Source organism: Gigantopelta aegis, chromosome 11 (genome assembly GCF_016097555.1).
Source record: "Gigantopelta aegis isolate Gae_Host chromosome 11, Gae_host_genome, whole genome shotgun sequence".
NCBI lineage: Eukaryota > Metazoa > Mollusca > Gastropoda > Neomphalida > Peltospiridae > Gigantopelta > Gigantopelta aegis.
The window spans coordinates 20,362,286-20,386,390 of record NC_054709.1 but is presented as its reverse complement, the minus strand read 5'-3'; the positions used below and the strand labels follow the sequence as shown (position 1 = coordinate 20,386,390).

General features: G+C 38.6%; 1 protein-coding gene across 1 annotated transcript in view; it reads left to right on the top strand.

Annotated features, from left to right (window-relative positions):
• Positions 1-24,105, top strand: part of LOC121385078 (contactin-2-like) — a 70,445-nt gene that overhangs the window by 36,025 nt on the left and 10,315 nt on the right. Inside the window, exons 15-25 of the mRNA XM_041515615.1 lie at positions 4,982-5,108; positions 8,118-8,273; positions 8,532-8,675; positions 9,502-9,596; positions 11,613-11,702; positions 12,786-12,933; positions 14,005-14,126; positions 14,759-14,945; positions 16,139-16,254; positions 18,404-18,581; positions 19,253-19,335. Of these exons, the coding sequence (XP_041371549.1) occupies positions 4,982-5,108; positions 8,118-8,273; positions 8,532-8,675; positions 9,502-9,596; positions 11,613-11,702; positions 12,786-12,933; positions 14,005-14,126; positions 14,759-14,945; positions 16,139-16,254; positions 18,404-18,581; positions 19,253-19,335 (1,446 nt within the window). The remainder of the gene's footprint in view (positions 1-4,981; positions 5,109-8,117; positions 8,274-8,531; positions 8,676-9,501; positions 9,597-11,612; positions 11,703-12,785; positions 12,934-14,004; positions 14,127-14,758; positions 14,946-16,138; positions 16,255-18,403; positions 18,582-19,252; positions 19,336-24,105) is intronic.

Sequence of the window (24,105 nt, the reverse complement as noted above, 5' to 3'; positions counted from 1 at the left end):
GTCCGTCATTGTTATTGTTAGCACATGAGGACGTGTTTGCTGGCCACTTAGGGCGGAATAAAACTCATAGTAAACTTGCCTCAGAGTTGTATTGGAAGGGAATGTTTGCAGATGTCAGTAAGCATTGTGTGTCATGTCATGTGTGTCAGGTTGTGGGCAAACCAAATCAGCTAATTCCTCCCTATCCCCTGCAGAAGGTTCCCATAGTTGGGGAAGCTTTTTCAAAAGTGTTGATAGATGTCGTGGGGCCATTACCGAAAACGCGTTCAGGCAACCAATTCTTGTTAACAATTATGTGCTTAACTACGCGTTTTCCAGAGGTGATTCCCTTAAGGAAAGTTACTGCGTCTGTTGTAGCTAGTGCGCTGCTTAAGTACTTCACGTACACGGGTTTACCAGGTGAAATTCAAAGCGAGTACTGTCTATGTTAGATATACGACAGATTCGTTCTGCTGCATTCCACCCTGAGAGCCAGGGCGCCATAGAACGTTTCCACCAGAGCATGAAAAGTATGCTCCGCTGCCATTGTTTCGACAATGGTACTGACTGGGACCAGTCAATTCCTTTCGTGTTGTTCGCAGCACGGGATGCTAAGCAAGAATCCTTAGGATTCACCCCATTTGAGTTGGTCTATGGGCATTCAGCCCGAGGCCCTCTCAAATTAGTAAAAGATAGTTGGTTAGACAAGGATAATGCCAAAAACCTGCTGATTTATGTAGGGAGAGTTAGAGATAGGTTGTGGCAGGCGACCGAACTGGCTAGGAAGCATCTGAGCTATGCTCAAAGCAAAATAAAATCAGTGTTTGATAGGAAGGCTAAGAGTCGGGAATTTAAACCAGGGGATAAAGTGCTGCTGTACCTTCCCATTAAACGGGGTTCATTACAGAACAGGTATTTTGGCCCCCATGTTGTGCACAAACGGGTTAATGAGACAGGGTATGTGATAAACACTCCTGATAGGGTTAGGAAAAGTAGGTATTGTCACATCAATTTGCTAAAAGGTTATTTTGACAGACTGCCGATAGTTCCAGTGTTGCCTGTCCAAATTGAGAGTCACTCAACTTCCTGTGATGACGTCAAGACCGCAGAGATCAAGTTAACCAACAGCCAGATTCTAGCAGACTTGAGTTCTTATCTACAGCACCTTGACAGCACCCAGCGAGCAAAGTTCACCACGTTGATAGAAGACAATGTTTCCATTTGTTAGGACTTTCCAACGGTTACCAATACCTTAATCCAGGATGTGCGCTTGGAACCCAACGCTACACCGATTCGACAGCATGCCTATCGGATAAATCCTGTAAAACGTGCGGCACTAAAAAAGGAGATAGATTACATGTTGGAACACGACATTCTGGAGCCATCAAACAGTCAGTGGGCATCACCTGTTATTCTGATTCAAAAGGGAGATAACAGTTTCCGGGTGTGCGCTGACCTACGTCGCGTGAATCAACTCATCAAGGCAGATGCATACCCTCTACCCCGCCTTGACGATTGCATCGACCGAGTTGGACACGCGCAATACATCACCAAATTGGACCTACTGAAGGGTTTTTATGCCATTCCGTTAACGGAGGAAGCTAAGGACATTCTGGCGATCATCACACCTGACGGCCTCTTCCAATTCCGAGTGATGCCGTTTGGTTTGAAGACTGCCCCTGCTGCCTTTCAAAGGATGATGAACCAGGTGTTATCAGACCTAGAAAACGTCAGTGTATATCTGGACGATGTGGTGTTAGCCACCGACACTTGGGATGAACATTTAACCGGGTTACAACAAATATTCAGTCGCCTACAGAAAGCTAACTTGACTGTGAGCCTGGGCAAATGTGAATTCGTGAAAGCTTCAGTGACCTACTTAGGTCATACTGTCGGACATGGTTGCGTCGCCCCACTGCAGGCCAAGACACTAAGCATCAGCCAGTACCCTGCACCGACCAACCGTCTTGAAGTTCGCCGGTTCCTTGGTATGGCCGGTTATTATCGTCGTTTCTGTGCTAAATTTGCGACGGTAGTGGCCCCCATCACATCGCTGCTAAAGAAGGAAACGAAGTTCCAGGGGTCAGATGAATACGAGAAGTCATTCAACCGTCTCAAGCAGATGCTCTCCTCGTCTCCCGTGATGGCGGCACCAGACTACCGAATGCCTTTCAAGCTAGCTGTGGATGCCAGTGACGTGGGAGCTGGAGCTGTGCTGTTCCAGGAAGACGAAAATGGACTGGACCATCCTGTAAGTTTCTTCTCCAAAAAGTTTGACAAACACAAGGTGAACTATTCCACTATAGAGAAGGAAGCTTTGGCTATGGTACAAGCTCTGAAGCATTTTCAGATCTACGTGAAGTCGGCAGTGCATCAAGTGGTGGTCTTTACTGATCATAATCCGCTTACCTTCATTCACAGAATGAAAGCCACCAACCAGAGAGTTTTGAGTTGGAGTCTTCTTCTGCAAGAATACCCAATTACCATTGAACTTATCAAGGGCACATCCAATGTAATCGCTGATGCCCTGTCCCGAAGTTAAACGTTATGATAATGTGCTGACATTCTTGATTTCTGTTTTGTTTTTATATATATTTTATTTGTATACCAGGGACTCAGAGACTCAGTGTGATTACTGGTAGTCACCCTATTATTACATGTGTTATAAATGCCCGTATGCGTCGGTTAACGCACCTTTTTGTTTTAATGTAGTATATTTCCCTATTCCTAGAGTAGAGGAAATATCCTTTTTGAGGTGGGGGTGTGTGACGGTACATGCTCTTAATTTCTTTTCGCCTGTGGCGATATTAATTGTTTTAGAAGGCCGTGTGCAGTTCCAAATGCACTTAGCCAGTTGGGCAATTTGTTACGTAATACCTTCGCGCGATCGTGCATTCCAATATGCACTTAGTCCAGCAGTGGAGGCCATGTGGCTAGTAGGCACGTAATATCTCCGGTAGTGCTATTTATGGCCAGGGGATTGCTCGCGGTTGGCGACAGCCAGTCTGACGATTAGAGAAAAATATGGTGGCTGTGGAAAATTCACATGATACGTGAGATACCGCCTTGTACCCCCAGGCGATATTCGCTGTCTCTGAGAGTTTGAATAGATATCGAGGAGAACGATAGGAAGGCTCCAGGGGATCGCTGTCCGTCCACTGAACGATCTATATTAGTTCAGACGGGACTTTGGTAAATATATATTTTCTGCTCTGTGTATAACCTTGATGTGATTGATGTGACTTTAAATATTTTAATACTGTATTATACCAATATTATTTAGACGGTGCTGCCGGTCATCTGACGCAGTAATCTGTAGGCTCACTGTCCTAAATAATTATAAAAAGCTTAACCAGTCATCCTAGAGGACCTAGGTAAACTGTAGGTTATTGTCTTTATTGTGGTAGGTACCAGTATTAATTCTGTGTTACAAGGTTACTGAATGAGTAGTTACGGGTTAATTAAAAATTAACCAGTTAGGAATAGAGCTGTAATTCCTTTATTAATTAAGTTCCCCAGGAAGCGTTTCTCAATTATAACACGTGTGGGTGTTGTGTCACGGTGAAGTGATTAGCATATTGTGTAAACTAGACACCTAGAGATTAACTAATTAAGTGATCAGTTCTGGGTTGTTATTATTGTTATTAATTAACTACTGCGGCAGTACATTTGTCAGCGTAGGTTAATACAGATTCCAAAGTGTATTGTGTTTTGTTGTGTTTTCTAGTGAACTAAACGTGCTATAATAATATATACTTTATATAAGATCTTATCTCTGATCATATTTAGACGAGCCACAGCGGGTATAACTGCTCGATACAGAGAGATCTAATAGGTATACAGTTAGGAGAGATATTTGGATAATCGTGTTTCATCCAGTTATGGGTATTATAGAAACCCCGTGACACCCATTTAATTATAAATGGAAAAACTTTAGGCACTACGTCTTATAGGTTTCCTTTGATCAAATCAGTTGTCATTGCCGCTGTCGGTCTGGGATCGATCCCCGTCGGTGGGCCCCATTGGGCTAATTCTCTCTCCAGCCAGTGCACTACGACTGGCATATCAAAGGCCGTGGTATGTGTTAACCTTTCTGTGGGATGATGCATATAAAAGATCCCTTGCTGCTAATCGTAACGAGTAGCCCCTAAAGTGGCGACAGTGGGTTTCCTCTCTCAATATATGTGTGATCCTTAACCATATGTCCGACGCCATATATCCGTAAATAAAATGTGTTGAGTGCGTCGTTAAATAAAACATTTTCTTCCTTATACTGCCGCTAATGTTAACTTTTCTAACAGAGAGTATATGGATGATCTGTTCAAATACATGTATAATAATAATTACTGTTCACGTGCGGATTTAGCCAAATTGTGTGGTTAATTCCAATGTTGATGTTTTTTATAATGATAGTGATAGTGATCCTGTTTATCATTTTGATATTTAACTGATAAATTTGTTAAATATGACGGTGATCATGATGTTGATCTTCATTATATACTAATGTTGTGATAATGATAAGCACTTTGACAACGACGATGTGGTGATGATGATGTTTGTGATGATAATAATGATGATGATGATGGCAACTACGATGAAGATGATAATAACGATGAAGATTATGACTATTATGATGACGTCAACGACGACGACGACGACGACGATGATGATTAGGAGGAGGAGGATGATAATAATGATAATTATATGGTGATCATGATGATGATTTGATGATGATGACTTGATGACGATGATGATGATGATGATTTGATGATGATGATGACGATCATGATGATTTGATGATGGTGATGATGATTTGATGATCATGATGATGAGTTGATGATGATGACGATCATGATGATGGTCATCATGATGATTAAAACGACGAAGTTGATGATGATGATGCTGAGATTTTGTTTTTGTTTTTCGGTATTATTTTATTCATAGAGTCTCTGTTTTTATTTTTATTTTTATTTTTTTGCTCCGTTTGTCACGTGAATGTCAGGGTCTCCATGGTGGACAGAGGGGACTGTACATCAGATACGCCCAGTACAGACACGGCGGGAGGTACACGTGTACAGCGCTCACTGTACAAGACAGAGCCAGTCACTCAGCACAACTCACCGTCAAAGGTTTGTATACAATACGTAGCCCAGTGGTAAAGCGCTCACTTGATGTGCGGTCGGTGTGGGATCGATCCCCGTTAGTGAGCACATTGGGCTATTTCTCGTTTCAGCCAGTGCACCACGACTGGTATATCAAAGACTATGGTATGTGCTATTCTGTCTGTGGGATGGTGCATATAAAAGATCCCTTTCAGCTAAAGGAACAATTTTGCGGGTTTCCTTGCTACGACTATGTCAAAATTACCAAATGTTTGACATCCAATAGCCGATGATTAATAAATCAATGTGCTTTAGTGGTGTCGTTAAACAAAACAAATTTTAAAAATACAATACAGTACAATCGTTATTGCAACCATTGTATGAGTACACTGGTTAAGGAGACAGATTCCCATTTAATAAAAGAAAGAGAAAGCAAACATATGAACTAGTTATAACAACAGTAAACAACAGAGCTTTAATACACCTATCTGCATCAATATGCCTCACATACATATACAAAATACTCAACCAACTCCTTTACATCAGATATGCACAGTACATTGTAAAAGTCATAAGCGTACGAGACAGGGGAGCTCCTACTTCTGGAGGAAATCCTCAAATTCGGGCAAAACTTATAGAGATATTCGATCCAAATGTACTAACATGAGACCTTTTGACACATATTTCCATCGTTCTACCCTCAAAATAAGTTGTAATTCATGTAAAAATGCGTAGTGATTCGTTTGCAACTATATATAGCTGTTTGGCAGTAATGCTAATGTGAATAAATGTTGTTATCCAGATTCGGTAATTTTCGTTTAATTCGGGCAAAATCCAGCCTGACCCACCCACCCACCCCCTAAAAAGATGGGAGCCCGTACGCTTATGGTAAAAGAGTTGTAATGGATTGAGAAATATTTATAAAAGATCATAAAATATTTATAATATATGGTAAAATATAAATAATATATACTCTTAAAAAAGTAGGGGAACTCTAATAAGAATTTACAATTGCAAAAATTGTAATGTATATTAGCTGTGGGGAATGGTTATATGATAATAGTGAATTAATTGGGCAAGCATTACAACCGGTAGGGTCAGAAGTAAAATTTGAAAGTTGACGTTTTTTGTCAGTAGTGGGTGATACCGCCACGATGTGTCAGACATTCATTCAATCGACGAGGCATATTGCGTATGAGTCTCCCAATGGCCATTTGAGGGAGTCTGTTCCACTCCTCTTGCAGCGCCTGACCAAGTTCCGCTGACGTGGGCGGCGGTCTTTGACGTTACGCACACGTCTCCCTATCATGTCCCAGACGTGTTCAATGGGGGGAAAGGTCTGGGCTCATTGCTAGCCATGGCATTCGATAGATGTTGTGCTGCGAGGTGGGGGAGCAATGACGATTCGTGCACGGTGAGCACGGGCATTGTCGTCCTGAAAAACAAAACGTCGACCCACACGCCTAGCAAACGGGACGACAAAGGGTGTCACTATGTTGCTGACCAGTGACCCTTCCTTGCACAATATGGAGGGGGATTCTGTCAGTCATAGTGACACCACCCCACACAATAACGATCCACCGCCAAATCTGTCATGAAATCGCATTGTGACGTTGGCGTGCCGTCGCCAAACCCGACCACGCCTGTCAAGGAAATCCAAAGTGAATAGGGACTCATCTGAAAACATGACACGTGACCAGCGACGAATACCCCAGTTCTGACGCGCCCTTACACCATTCATGTCTGTGGGCAATGTGACAATTTGTCAAGGTAAGCACAACCCGGTGTCTTCGAGCATGAAGATGGGCTGCATGAAGACAATTTTTAATTATCTCACCCGTAACTCGGACAAACAATAAATATGACTAAAAAGAAAACAATAATAACTGTATGATCAACAGAATGAAAAAGATTGACAGAAATAATGTTCCACAGTGATTAATCGACCTTCCTGGAAATTGTCAAAATCGAGAATGACACCCCACGCACGTGTACGGGACAACTGCGTGATGCACGTGCAAACTATGGAATGTGTGTTGATAAACAGACCTGAACGTTCTTTACTAGGATGTCTGTGGTCAAAACTTGTGTTTGGTCTAATACCGTAGTTGATATTAACATTAATATTTCAGGTTCCCCTACTTTTTAGAAGAGTATATTATGAATGTTTTTAATTAAATATAAAAAAAATTAATAGACTTCAAAAGATTTATACTATACGCTTAAAAAAAGAGAATGCTAAGTCTAAACCAACATAATTCTATATCTGAAACTATAGAAAGCTATATCTGAACCTAGAATATGCTATATCTGAAACAACAAAATGATATATCTGAAACTACAGAATGCTATATCTGAAACTACAGAATGCTATATTTGAAACTATATAATGATATATCTGAAAGTACAGAAGGCTATATATGAAACTACAGAATGCTATATCTGAAACTACAGAATGCTATATTTGAAACTATATAATGCTTTATCTGAAACTACAGAATGCTATATTTGAAACTATATAATGCTAAATCTAAACGTACAGAATGCTAAATCTGAAACTATATAATGCTATATCTGAATCTACAGAATGTTAAATCTGAACCTACAAAATGCAAAATCTGAACCTGTAGAATGCTAAATCTGAACCTACATAATGCTAAATCTGTAACTACAGAATGCTATATTTGAAACTATATAATGCTAAATGTGTAACTACAGAATGTTATATTTGAAATTATATAATGCTAAATCTGTAACTACAGAATGCCAAATCTGAAACTACAGAATGCTAAATCTGAAACTACAGAATGCTACATCTAAATATAACGTAAACAAATGTTAAATCTTGATTCTGAAAAGATTTGCCGAGTCTGAACCTTAACCATTGTAAATGGCAACGCAAAGAATACTAAGCTTCAAACTATATAATTCTGCCTTAACCAATAGAATTCAGTCTTTAATCATCGTTGTCGTTATTGCTATATCTTAACCAGTAAAAATCAGTCTTTAAATGTATCAATGTTCTTTCCGTCGCAGGACCCCCAGGAGGGCCAGGTGGCGTCTTCGGTGAAATTAATCAGCATGACATCACACTTCACTGGTACGACGGAACCGATCGCAACAGTCCTATCATGTATTACGTCATAGAGTACAGCACCAACTTTAATCCCAAATGGCGGGTCATGGTACAAAGTAAGTACAGCCATCACTGCATCATATTTACAGGCTGCATTGCACCAAACTGAATTCCATAAACCGGCTTATTTTCTTGCTTGTATCCAATTAAGGTACCGGCTTCGTGGGCAACTCTTTTCGATTAGCAGCTTTTATATGCTTTTATAGTACATACCACGGCCTTTGTTACACCAGTTGTGGAACAATGGCTGGAACGAGAAATAAAAAGTTGAAATGAAATGAAAAACTAACATAAATGATTCGTGTCTGTTCTAGGTCTGTCTGTAAAGCAAGCTCTTGACTCAGTGGAAGTCGACAGGCGACAAACGGATGTGGTTGGCCTGCGTCCAGGGATGTCGTACAGTTTCCGCGTCAGGGCGGCCAATGTATACGGTCTGGGGGAGCCAAGCCTTGCATCAAGTCAGTATATACAGTTGTAGTCCTAGTATAGGGACTGTCTCAGGAACGATCACATATTGGGCAGGTGGGGAGGAAAGGAATGTTTATACATCTTAGTGCATTTTAGATTACGGATATTTGGTGTCTAATATCTGATCGAGAAACAAAGAAAGGAGACTCTTTGTCGTCACATAGGTTACTTCTACCAATAAAGCATCAAGGAGTCTTTTATATGTACTTTCTGATCTATCCTGTGATCTTCACAGCTTAATCTATAGTCCTTCCCAAAGGGGACATCATGTTCATACTGTGGAATTTACTGCAAGTTATTTATTTCTGATACCCATTGTTTTTCACACAAAAATAATGTAAAAATAACGTTATTTCCAAAACACTTTTATTTTTATTTTTACGTCAAACCAAACTGAAATAATTTACAAAAAACAACAACAAAAACTGTTTGTAGGAGGATGGGACGGACTATAGTTGGTTTTCTTGAAGATATACTGTTCGGTTGTCATAGCACTAGGTAAACGGGTGTGGTTTTTATTAGGGGTTGGGGGTTATAGGATTGGGAGATAATTGCATTTTTAATATATTATTTGGACAACTTCATGAAATTTCTTGAAAAGCAATCATCTTTCGGTTTAGCTGCATATTCGTTTCTCGTAAGCTTTAAGTCATATGTCAATATTTATTGACATAATTTGTTTTGTTCGTTTTTATAAATGTGTTTGGGTTTCTTCTTCTTCTTTTTTTTTGGGGGGGGGGGGGGGGGGGGGGAGTCTTTTTTTTTTCTTTTTTATGGTGTTATTTATTTATTATTTTATTTATTTATTGTTTCTAGTATTTTACAAGACCCCGGATGCAGCCCCTGCTGTAGCGCCAATCCGCGTGGGAGGTGGCGGTGGAAAAGTGGGCACCTTGAAAATAACATGGCAGGTGAGATCGCCGGGTTAGGTTTTCTCTCTATAGATATTAACACAGCATAAAGTTTCTGATGAATGTTAATGAAGCAACAGAATAGACAGTTGGTGATGGTGTTGTTTCTTGTATTTTACTTTCCATCATGAAACATGATTAACAAGTGAGCAACATGGTGATACAGATAATATACATATTGTATAAGCTCTTAGATGAACGATGGAGTTCACACTGCGACTGAGACCCCAAGGGTAGCTACAGCCTGGGGCAGAGCTGCTACACCAAGTAATGTGAAATCCGGATTTAAGTGCACAGGCATATGCCCGTATGACAGAGGAATAATCACAGATGAAGACTTCCTGATGTCTTCTGTTACAGACAGATCAGATCCTAATCAAGCTGAAAAGTCTGCCGATCCCACACCAAGTACATCAGGTGGTCCAATGCCACCTGACTTGGCTGATTCCACAGCAAGCACACCTGATATTTCAAAAACGTTGCCCGTGTCACTACAGGATATTGCTCCCTATCCTAAAGCTCCCGATAGAAAGAAAGAGAACCAAAGGGGACGAAAGCGCGGTAAATGCATAATTACAACAGACACACCAGAAAAGAATGCAATAGAAGAATTGAGGAATAAAAAGTTAAAGAAGAATTGCCTATTCCAAAAGAAGAAAAAATGTGATGATCATGATAGCAACATTGTTGATGATGAATCAGAATACTCTGATGAGGATTTTACAGTACCACTGGATGGACATGCCAATAACAGGGATCCACAAATTGAGAAGTTTGCTCTAGTTGAATTTGATATGAAGATTCACTACATTGGGAAGATAACTAGCAACAAAAATTAAGTCAATGACTTTGATATTTCTTATTTGAGAAAATCAGCAAAAGTTGTTGATTCTTTCATTTTCCCAAATGTTAAAGATCTAGCAGCTGTAAATATAAACCAAATAAAAGCCATACTGCCAAAACCATTAACTGTAGCTAGTAAAAGACTTAGTGGATACTTGAAATTTGGTGTGTCATTCAGTTGAAATAGCAGGTTTTGTGAAATAACTATGAGACTTCCAAGCTATAACTGATGTTTCGTTTTATGAACATTCACATACTGAACAGTTGAAAATCATCTCAGTAATGTTCATTTCTAGATTATCACACATTATGTACTAAGTTTTCATTAAAATAATCATTGGATATAAAATTAGATTCTGTTCTGATATGCTGCATAATTTGTCCGATGTATACCCACTATAGCGGATGGATCGGACATTTTGAAAATGTATAAAACCATGTTATATCTTGATCAGTATTAAACACAATGGCTTAGCAGCACAACTGTATATAGCAGGGATGTCAAGCTTTACCACAATAACACTTTGACCTCCATATATACTACTGCTCATGTTTTACAAAGGGTTCGGTAAAAACTGTCCGAACCATCCCCGCTCTCCCCTATATGAAAGCTAAAATTATTTAAAGTACATTTGAATATTATTTTAAATCGTCCACTGTGATAATATGTCTAAGTTAACCCTCACCCCCAATAGTTATAAATCAAATAATTATTTGTAGTAAATTTTAAAGCAGAGATGAATTTTACTTGTAGAATGTAGGAAATAGGATTTCAGGATATCTAGTTTTCGAATTTTTACGGCGGAGCATACCCCTAAACGCCAAGAAACTTTGTTTTGTGCCCTCAATCTCAGTCAGCCTCTCCCACCTCCCAAATGTCTACTTGCTTCTCAGTCAGCCTCTCCCTTCCCCCAAATGTCTACTTGCTTCTCAGTTAGCCTCTCCCTCCCCCAAATGTCTACTTGCTTCTCAGTCAGCCTCTCCCTCCCCCAAATGTCTACTTGCTTCTCAGTTAGCCTCTCCCTCCCCCCCCCCAAATGTCTACTTGCTTTTCAGTCAGCCTCTCCCTCCCCCAAATGTCTACTTGCTTCTCAGTCAGCCTCTCCCTCCCCCCAAATGTCTACTTGCTTTCGCCGTGCCTGGTGATGACTGTTGGTAATATGTCCTCAACAGATTTTGTCCAGGGACGATGAGGGCGGAGCGGGAATTGGTTATCGCGTCTTCTGGCGGCAGAAGGAGAAAGTAAATGGACTCTGGCTACAGGTACTTCACGATTTATTACAGGAGACAACAAGTTTGTTTTGTTTTAACGACACCACTAGAGCACATGGATTGATAAATCATCGGCTATTGGATGTCAAATATTTGGTAATTTTGACACATAGATTTATTACAGGAAACAAAAAGTTAAAGTTTGTTTTGTTTTAACGACACCATTAGAACATATTGACTGGTTTATCATCGGCTATTAGATGTCAAACATTTTTGGTAATTTGGACATACAGTCTTATTGTTTCTAGTATTTTACAAGACCCGTTACATTTTTTCATTAGTAGCAAGGGATCTTTTATATGCACCATCTCACAGAAACAAATATAGCATATGAGACTGCTTTTCGTATACCAGTCGTGGTGCACTAGCTGGAACGAGAAGTAGCCCAATGCGCCCACCAAAGGGGATCGATCCTAGACTGACCGCGTATCAGGCGAGCGGTTTAACACTGGGTTATGTCTCACCCAATACAGGAGACAAGATCTAGCTCAGTCGGTAGGGCGCTTGCCAGGGGTGCTTGCGTCGACCAATCAAATCTTGTTAACCCATATTTTCCCGTTCCAACCAGTGCCGTACCACTGGTATATTAAAGGCCGTAGTATGCAGTTGTCCTGTTTGAAGGAAAGTCATATAAATTATCCCTTGTTGCTTAAGGAAAAAGGTAGCGGGTTTACTTTAAGACTATAATTATCAAATGTTTGACATCCAATTTCCGATTATCATTACGTTTTCTCATATTATGCCAATTAATGCCGCGATACATACACATGGGTTGTTGTTTGGTTTTCCTCGTTTTACTCTGGTACTCCAGTGCTCGCCTTAGGTGCAATTGGCTTTAGGTTCCTGGCACTCCAGGATTCATATATCATTGGCTGTGTCATTTGCAGTTATGTCTTTTGTAAAAAGCATATTAAAATTTACTTTTAACTCTTTAAACAAATAATATCAGTATTCATTTTATGTTATCCATAAAATAGCAGTATTTAAATAATCTGATGAGTTGTCACTAAACATTCGACAGCAAATTAAAATTATTTTATTTTATTTTATTTTATTTTATTTTTATTTTATTAGGAAGACAAATTAGGTCACGTGGGCGAACACGTGGCAGTTGTCGGCACTGACAAGTATTATTTGGAATACGAGGTCAAGGTTGCAGCTTTCAATGACCTTGGCAGTGGCCCCAACTCGTCGGTTGCTGTTATTTTCTCTGCGGAAGATTGTAAGTACAAATACAATATATCTTCAACAGATACTTTGATATAATTCAGATGTAATAATTTAATGTCATACAAATAACTTGCATTCAGTTCCAGTTATATTGGTGGACAGCGCTCGCAACATAACCTATATTTTGAACACAGCCACGAATTTATAATATTATATCGTCTTTTTCTTTTGGTTGGGCCTTTTGAGGTTCGATGTTGTCTTTTGTTGTTACTGCTGCTGCTACTACTACTGGCGCTGTTGCTGCTGCTGACACTGTTAATGTTTTTAGTTATAAAAATATTAAAAAATTAAGTTGTGTTTTGGGGGTTATAGGATGAATATAAAGGATATATCTTACATTATGCACTTCATAACAAGCAAAGTCGCGAAACTGTACTAAACAGAATTCATGGAATGTAGATAGAAAATACTTCATGAATGTCCATTTATCTTACAAGTTAAGTAGTTTCAAAACGTATCCCACGAACGAAGGCGAGTTGTAAGATAAATGGTATTTAACAGACGCGAGTATAGTAGTCTATTTTTCATACATATCCTGAAAAAACATGTTTAAGAAAACCTAAACATCTTTTTCCAACAAAAACGTATACCAGCACTCGTAAAACGCATCAGGGCTACAAATACAGTATCTCTATCTAGATACAGAATCTCGATCCAGCCAATGCATCACGACTAGTATATCAAAGACCGTGGTATGTGATATCCTATCTGTGGGATGGTGATCATAAAAGATCCTTTGCTACTAAAGGAAAAATGAGCGGGTTTCCTGTCTAGGACTGTATCAAAATTACCACATGTTTGACATCCAATAGCCGATGATTAATAAATAAATGTGTTCTAGTGGTGTCGTTAAACAAAAAAAAACTTTAACTTTTTGTCTCCTGTAATAAATCGTGAAGTACCTGTAGTCAGAGTCCATTTACTTTCTCCTTCTGCCGCCAGAAGACGCGATAACCAATTCCTGCTCCACCCAAAAGTTCGGTGCACCTCGAATTTTGACCCAGCCGGATGTTATTTGGTTTAGTGCTACCTGAATGTAACAATACTCTATTTTTCGTTCCAGTGCCGTATGCAGCGCCACATAACATCCAGGCCGCCACATACAACGCCACGGGTATCTCCGTGTCGTGGGACCCCATACCTGATGATCGACAGGTGATGAAGGGCAAGATCATGGGAGCCCTGGTACGTAGCTAAAACATTTTATTTCAGTTCATTCCAATTAAGGTTCAAGCACGCTGTCCTAGGCACACACACACACACACACACACACACATACACACACACACACACACAAACACACACACACACACACACACACACACACTTCAGCTACCTGGCTGTCTGGCAAGGACAGTGGGTTAGTTGTTTGTGATTATAGTGTTGATTTTCATTTCATTTCAACTTATTTTCGTGCTTATATCCAATTAAGGTTCAAGCACTCTGTCCTGGGAAAAAACACACCTCAGCTATCTGGGCGGTCTGTCCAGTACAGTGGTTTAGTTGTTAGTGGTTGTTAGTGAGAGAGAAGAGGGTGTAATGGTTTTACACCTACCCACTGAGTCGTTAAAACTCACTCTGTGTGAGAGACGGTACCAGGCTTCGAACCCTGTACCTACGAGCCTTGTGTCCTTAATTGGAAATAAGCACGAAAATACGTTGAAATGAAATGAATGAAATGATTTAGTCCCTCTCTCTTTTCCTTCTCTCTGACACATTTTAACTCAAACTTATTCAACACCCAGCATTTACTCTCGTCCATCCGTTCACTAATATATCTATAAAACATAATAATGTATGTATTACAATCATTACAGGTCACGTGGTGGTTCTGGCAAAGTACAAACACGAAACATTACAAATCGTATCACTACGGAGCAAACACAACCGTCATTGTGATTGGTCTACCCGCTAATGGTGCATTCTGGGTCAAAGTACAAGTGTTCAACGGGGCAGGACTTGGACCCGAAACTCAGCCATATTATGTAGAAACTGCGGGTGAAGGTAAGCCAATGTTATTTTCCAATTTTTTCCCACTGCCCCATTTCTTTTTGCTCCTTTGACTTTCATCTCATTTCCTCCCAATCTTCCCAATCTTCCCAATCTGACATCCCAGTCCTTGTCTCTCCAACCGAGACAGGTGATTGTCTCTTGTGGCTATCTGTGCCACACACCTGTCATTCCCATCAGCTTTTAGCTGTGGGCTTAGGCTGACCACTTCGGAGAGTGTTTAGTAGTTACTTCTGGCATTGTTCAGAGGCACCTACTATGCTCCCCTACTACCGGCACTCGTTAGTTAGTGTCGTGGGTTAGACCAGCATTATTAGCGGCAGAGGACAATGTCGCCAGGTGTGTGCAGGGAAGTATACATAGACTGCACCCGTGGAGGACGTGGAGACAGGTAGGCGATGGTGTGGACAGCTCAGAAGACAGAGTTTGGTCAAAGTTTGAAATTGATTAGGACCGGAACATATCTCCGTAGTAAATTAATGTGTCTGGAATGCTGAACATGTTTAATGTGTTTTAAAAGTATTCTATTTTATATATGGATCACATTTTTGTTTTCTCAAATCATCTAATATAGTATAAACTGACCGCAGTTAGACACTCACAGGACATTTCACGATATGACTAAACTGGTGAGTGTGTTATAGTCCCTTGCACTATCCTGAGTATGTTAAATATATATTTATCGAGTCCCTTGCACTATCCTGATATTTCTCACCTCCCTGGCAATTTCTGAATATGTTACATATATATATATTTCTCTGGTCCCTTGCACTATCCTGAATATGTTAAATATATATTTCTCAGGTCCCTTGCATTATCCTGAGTATGTTAAATATATATTTGTCAGGTCCCTTGCACTATCCTGAATATGTTAAATATATATTTTCAGGTCCCTTGCATTATCCTGAGTATGTTAAATATATATTTCTCAGGTCCCTTGCACTATCCTGAGTATGTTAAATATATATTTCTCAGGTCCCTAGTAATTGCTAAATATGTTAAATATATATTTCTCAGGTCCCTTGCACTATCCTGAATATGTTAAATATATAGTTCTCAGGTCCCTTGCACTATCCTAAGTGTAATAATATATATTTATCACGTCCCTTGTACTATCCTGAATATGTTAAATATATATTTCTCAGGTATCTTGCAATATGCTGAATATGTTAATATATTTTTTGCAGGTCCCTTGCACTATCCTGAGTATGTGAACATCAGGTCACACGGAGCACACAGTGTGTATGTGTCATGGCGAGGCGTAAGCACGGGTCTGCAGGAAGAGGCGATCATTGGCTACAAGGTACACTTCCTTTTAAAGCTGCAATGTCGAGTATGTCTAAATATTTAAAGCTGCAGTCACAGTTATATATTTTTTTAAAGATGAAGTCTCAGATATATATTATTATTATTTAAAGCTGCAGTCTCAGATATATATTTTTATTATTTAAAGCTGCACTCTCAGATATATATTTTTATTATTTAAAGCTGCACTCTCGAATATATATTTTTATTATTTAAAGCTGCACTCTTGGATATATTTTTTTATTAAAACCAGCAGTCTTGGATATATTTTTATTATTTAAAGCTGCAGTCTCAATTATAATATTGTTATTTAAAGGTGTTCTGTCAGGTATATCTTTATTATTTAAAGCTGCAGTCTCAGATATATATTATTATTATTTAAAGCTGCAGTCTCAGATATATTTTTTTATTATTTAAAGCTGCAGTCTCAGATATATATTTTTATTATTTAAAGCTGCACTCTCAGATATATATTTTTATTCTTTAAAGCTGCACTCTTGGATATATTTTTTTTATTAAAACCAGCAGTCTTGGATATATTTTTATTATTTAAAGCTGCAGTCTCAATTATAATGTTGTTATTTAAAGGTGTTCTGTCAGGTATATCTTTATTATTTAAAGCTACTGTCTCAAATATATTTTTATTATTTAAAGCTGCAATTTCAGGTATATTATTATTATTTAACTATTTAGTAAAACACCATCAATATTAATTTTCTAACCATCAAACACCGTTATTCAATATTGTTCAATTGTACTGTCTATCTGTTTCACACAAACAAGATTATATTCCATTTTAACTCATAGTCTGTCACACAAAGTATTTTAAAATGTGGTGACAGACTTGCATATGTATTATGTTTGAAAGCCAGTGACCATAGAAACCACTCCTAACGATAAGGACATAATTTAAAAACCTAGATTTTTCCATCACCCCCCGCCTCGAAAATAAAAGCCTGTGCCCCGTTCCACGAGGCGATATTAGCACTACTATCGTCGTAAATACCTATCATCGCAACCTTTTCTCGTTTTTTCTACGATCGCCAGCCCATTCCATGATGCAGCGTTGCTTACTATCGTCGTAAATACCTATCATCGCAACCTTTTCTCTTTTTTTCTACGATCGCCAGCCCATTCCATGATGCAGCGTAGCTTACTATCGTCGTAAATTACGGTGAAAATTTACAATTGGTATGAGGCACTAACTAGCCAATAAATGGCAGATCATTTTCTAAGAAGGATACTAACTTTTTTTGTATAAAAAAATGGATTTAATATATACCAAATACCTTTTATGAAACTCTGCGTTCGATGAAAAACATTTTAGGACACACGACCTTCACGCGAAAATACGGGAGATAACTCTCATGTCTTATGCATTCAACAATTATAGCTTAGCAAATAAACTGACAAAGTTACTTCATGGATGTCCGATACCAATGATTACATCCAAGATGTTCCGAAAAGTCGGTAACCAATTTATTATTTAACTAATTCGCACTTCTTCGCAAAGAAGATTTTAATCATTAAAGGGGCACTTACGACTACCGTAAGGTTGCTTTGTGGAACTTTAGTTTACGGTGCCAAATGTAAAATTCAAGTCACTACAATTATTAACCTTAGCTACAATTCGTTTGTGGAACGGGCCCTCTACTCGTTGTTATTGGTATGATCCCAGATGTGCAGTATTTTCAATGACAATAAAATAAAATATAAAAAATACAATTCACCCATCAACCCGCTCCCATTTTGAAAAAAGGATGAAAATATAGCATCAGAGAATAAAATAAATTAGAATAAATTTCACCCTCCCATCCCGCTCCCATTTTGAAAATAAAAAAAGAGATTAAAATGTAGCATTTCTTTTATTATAGTCTAACACACAGGTTTATTAAAGCTGTGGTTTTGTTAGTATTTTGTATTAATTAGCAAATAGTGATATAATATGGTAAGGCGATCTTTAACTTTAAAATTAAATATATTTTATATTAGAGTTTGTTTTGTTAAACGGCACTACTAGAGCACATTGATTTATTAATCATCGGCTATTGGATGTCAGTATATTTTATATTAATGCAAAAATAAGCTAACTGTATGCCACCATATTAAGTAGTCTCGATCGTACAAAATGTTTTATATGTTTACAGCTGCGATACTGGAAAACTGACGAGGACTTGTATTTGGCGCGTGACGTTATAATTGACGACAAACGGACGCACGGTATCATTACTGGACTCGAGAAGAATTGTGTCTACACACTGCGCATGGTCGGATATGGTCTTGGCGGAGACGGAAAGAAGGCACCGCCGGTTTACTTCACTCTAGGTAATGATGTCCTTCCGCGGATTTGTCGAGTTCCTGTTTTAATATCAATAAAAGAAGAGATATGAGATATATATACGCTATAATTTTATTGTATGTATTACCATCGATAACTGCAATAGTTGGGAATCTGAATCTATGGTCAGGATTAAGAACAGTATTTTAACAAACCAGTGTTTCGAATTCCGTCGGCTGGTTGGGTGGACGGACGGTAAGCATAAAATTATTTGGTTGGCTGGTTGCATCATTGATTGATCGATTGATTGATTGATTGATTGATTGGTTGGTGGATGGATGGATGGATGGATGGATGGATGGATGGATTCTTGATTGATTCATTGATTCATTGATTCAATGATTGGGCTGTTTGATTGATTGATTGATTGGTTGATTTATTGATTGTCTATTATTTATTTTATTTATTGATTTATGTTTAAATATTTATTTTATTATTTATTTTATTATTTATTTATTTATTTATTTACTAACTCACACACTTGCTCATTCAATCACTCATGACTTATAATTCATTTATTTATTTATTTATTTATTTATGTATTTATCTGCTCACTCATTCACTCACTCACTCATTTATGTATGTATGTATGTATGTATGTATGTATGTATGTATGTATGTATGTATGTATGTATTTATTTATTTATTTATGTTGTAGGTGGCATGATTTACTACAATAAAATCACGACGGATATAATGGCGACCGGATTCCGGCAGTTACCCGCCTGGATTAGTGTTCTGGTGTGTGCTATATTTAGCATCGTCTATCCAAGACTGTTTTAACATAGTCCCAAAACTGAAATCCGCAAAAAAAAACCCAGTCATTCATGTTACATTTTATATATATATATATATATATATATGACGAGTCCAATACCGGTATTTACTCTCATATCTGCCATTGAACGAGTTGAATGTTTCGTTTTGAAATACTGTATAAAACAAGTCAAAAATTACCATGACCCTGGATAATAATGAGAAGAATGCATGAAGGTCAAACTTGCTATCTTCACTAAGTTTTGGAAGGACTGTTTTTAACGACACTTCAAAACATGTTAGACTTAGGCTATTTGATGTCTTGACATATGAATGAATGAATGAATGAATGAATGAATGAATGAATGAATGAAACATACTTTAGTAAAAAAAGACATTTATCCAGTGTGTGAGTTAAAAACACCCACATGTTAGACTTTGGCTATTTGATGTCTTGACATATGAATGAATGACAACATACTGTAGTAAAAAAAGACGGAGACAGACAGAGCGAGAGACAGAAAGAAAGAAAGAAATGTTTTATTTAACGACGCACTCAACACATTTTATTTACGGTTATTAGTATATGGCGTCAGACATATGGTTAAGGACCACACATATTTTAGACAGAGAGAGATAGCAAGAAAGACAGACAGAGGATGAGAGACAAACATATAGAAAAACATAATAATTACATCATACATCAACCGTTTGCTATCAATAAAGTACTTTGGAACTGCCATAAACATAACTATATTCTCATTTGTCGAATAGTTTGATTTCCTGACAGGTTAGTGTTGCATCGAACTGAGAGAAAACTCACGGTGATTGAGTAGAAATTACGATTAATGGGTGAAAACAAAGACATCATACTATGCATGTAATGCTAGGCTGAGACTACCAACTGCCAGCAGAAAGTTGACCAACTTTCTGCTGTCACGACTTCTACGATTGCCCAGTTGCTAGTCTGAGCGATCTTACAACCGTCTAACGATCTTATCACACATTATGCTAGGACAGACTACCAAATACCAGCCGAAAGTTGGCCAACTCGACGGTTGCATTGTAACTTCCCCATCTCCCGACTTAGACGGGTGCGCCCAGATTAACAACTAATAGCATATACGACGGGAATCGAGTTGTAAGAGCGCTCTGACTAGCAACTGGACAGTCGTACAAGGTGTGACAGCAGAACGTTGGCCAACGTTCTGCTGACAGTTGATAGTCTTAGCCTAGCATTAGTATAATATTCACTTGTAAAAAATTAATTAACAATGTATGATTTTGTTTATGTACAGTTTTTTATAAAGTGCTAGAATTTTATAGAAAATGTATAGGAATGTTAAAGTTGTCCACCTTTATCAATTATAATTGTACCGTAGATAGCAAAAGCAATACTGCAACTGTATTTAAAATCAACTTACTTATATTGTTGTTATATATTGTATTATGTATGTATGTATTGATGTATGAATATCTCTATATTGTATGTATGTCGAGTTTTGACTATTAAGCCCCAGTCTCACATACACGAATTATACCCCGAATGTCCAGTAATATACACGATCCTATGAAGCTCCGATTGCTCCCGGGGAAATTTGCATGATTCGGCTTCTTTCCCGAGCTGCGTACGACTGCTGCAAGAACTAATACGATACCACTACGATCTTAAACCCGATTCATTACGAATCGGGACGACCTACTACGTGTCACCTAGGATGCCTTCCCGAATACGCTACGAATCATGACGATTAATGCGAAACGCGTCAAGAATTACTACGACACTCCTACGAATCCGCACGATTGCTACACGAATCAGTACGACTGCCTCAAGAACCAGTACGACTACCGCAAGACGCCTATATGAAGGCTGCTGAACAGGCCAGATTTCATTCGACGTTCTGCCTGCAAGCAGTGATCATCACTATGTCGCTCTTCAAGAAGTCAGCAACCGACCACAAGGGACGAGGAAAGAGCCAGAGAGTCGTACGAATACCCCACGTTTAACCACGAATATTCCGAATGCGTCTACGAACATACTATGATTACGCACGATTCCCTCAAGAACTCGTAAGATTGAGTTATGATTTCAACTTTATTCACGATTACTCCCGACAGTTTTGAGCATGTTCAAAACAGTCTGGAGTCGATTCAGAACATTCAAGAATACTGACGAAAGGCCAGGAATCCCCTACGGTCTCAGTACCTATATCCAAGAATCACCAAGAATTCTTAAATCGAACCCATTCGGGTGATAATTCGTGTATGTGAGACTGGGATTTTACATATTTAGATATTAACGCACTGACGCAGGGGATAATACAAAAAATTCTGGCCTCACAAATTGTCTCATGCCGTTGCTGGGACTCGAACCTGTGGCACTGAATCGCCCGCAACTTGCAGACTTGCATCGATACGTTCTGAGCTATCGCGTTATCCTGTATGTATGTATGTATGTATGTATGTATGTATGTATGTATGTATGTGTTTTGTGTACCTGTCATATTTTCCCCAAAGTGAAAGACATTTTCTAGGAATGTTTAGTGTTTCTACTATGTACCCATTATATTAACTATAATAGTGCAGTTATTTATATTATACACACATTTACCAACAACCAATGCTAGAATTTAAAATCAATTTAGCTATATATTCTTATATTATGTAATGTATGCATGTTTTGGTATACTTGTATGTTCCTATATTTCTTCCGAGAAGATGTTCAGTTAATAAGGAAATAAACTCGATACAAAAAATAAATGACAGTATTACAGATCCTGACGTCACACCATGTACATGTGCTTTATTAATTTAAGTTGATTTTCGTACTTGTATCCAAATAATCTTCACTCCACTCCATTCCACCCCACCCCCCCACCCACCCCACCCCACCCCACCCCATACCACACCACACCACACCACCTCACACACACACATAACTCAGCTATCTGACAGTGTATACACATACTGAATTTTAATGATTTTTTTTTATTCCCCAATGATGTGAATTGGATGAAAGGGAAGACAGGAGAATAAGCCAGAGGCAAGAGGGGAAAAAAGAAGTTTGTTTTCTTGAACGACACCACTAGAGTACATTGGATATCAAACATTTGGTAATTTTGACATATGGTCTTAGAGAGGAAATCCGCCTGGATCTCTCTGACAAAGAAGGATTCTTGCTGCAGGTAAAAAAAATCAACAACAGCGGAATTAACATCAGGTTAGGAAATAGATGGTGTCAGATGGTGCTAAATCTGGGGAATATGGTGGGAGATCATAAGCTGGAAGCAACAGTCTTGCACTGTAGCCAGTCAAATAGCTGTGTAATCGGGTGCAGTGTTTGGTGAAACCGCACACATTACGTGCAACCTTCGTGACGAACCTTGCAAACCTTTGAATGTTCTAGATTCTTTCTTACGAGATGCCTACTTCCAGGCAAGATCCAGGAATTTTTTCAGGAGAGTCCACATGAAACTGCTTAAATGCAAGTTTAATATTAGCAGTGAATGCACTTTAAAATAGATGAGCAGGGAAGTCTAGACCCCTGGACCCACACACTGTATGCGAGCCAGGCTTCGGCCTTGCATAAGCCTGTCATGCATATAAGGTTCCTAGTTAGGCCAATAAAACATTTTTATTACATCTCGTATAGAATAAATAATTAATTAGGGGGTGTCACTACAAAAACCCACAAATCATGGCACACTAATAATGGGGTCTTCTCCATTTAGACAAAAAAAGGCATTTTTCAATTTAAAAGGAAACTTGTTCTTCCGTTTGCTCGGCTTGAACCCCCTCCCCACCCCATCTTGTTTGTTATGCCCCTAATCACAATCACTTAGGCTGGTAATAACAATGGATACAATATCAAGGAGAAGGTTACATTTACATTTTTTACAAACCACAAACCCTTCACAATCGGCCGATAACACGTCACACTCGTTATCAAGTTGCACAGGTTAACAAGACGCCATTTTAAATGCATGTTCGATTAGCATTTCGTAACGGGCATTGTCGCCGATAAACAGGAATACCTGAGAGTTTTTCCCTCTAATTAAAGGTAAGTCTGACAACAAATTACGTTAAATTTGAAAATATAAAATGATACGATTGTTCGTTTTACACGTTGATATTACCAACGAGATCAAGTATTGCCGTAAAATACAGTTGGTCACGAAGAAGAGGAAGGAAATGTTTTATTTAACGACGTATTCTATGCATTTTATTTACGGTTTTATTTCTTCAGACATGGTTATGGACCACACAGATATTGATAGACGAAATCCACTGTCGCCACATCATAGGCTACTATTTTCGATTAGCAGCAAGGGATCTTTTATATGCACCATCTCACAGACAGCGTAGTACATACCACGGCCTTTGATATGCCAGTCGTGGTGCACTGGCTGGAACGAGAAATAACCTAATGGGCCCACCGACGGGGATTAATCCTAGACCGACCGCGCATCAAGCCAGTGCTTTACCACCGGGTATTCATCTCCAATATCAACATTACAAAGTTGGCATAGTCTGTTTTCTCCAGGAACGTTAAATCATCTGAAGGTTTCGATCAGTAATCTTAAATTTGACGTACGCAATTTAAATAGATACCCAGCATTTATTTTGTTATAATAATCTCGGCATATAGGTTTTGAAGTAATATTCTGTTTTTCAAAATCTATAAACATGACTGACCCCTAGAAGAGTTTGTAATATCGGAAAACCACTGTTGTATAAACTGATCGCAGAGTTTCG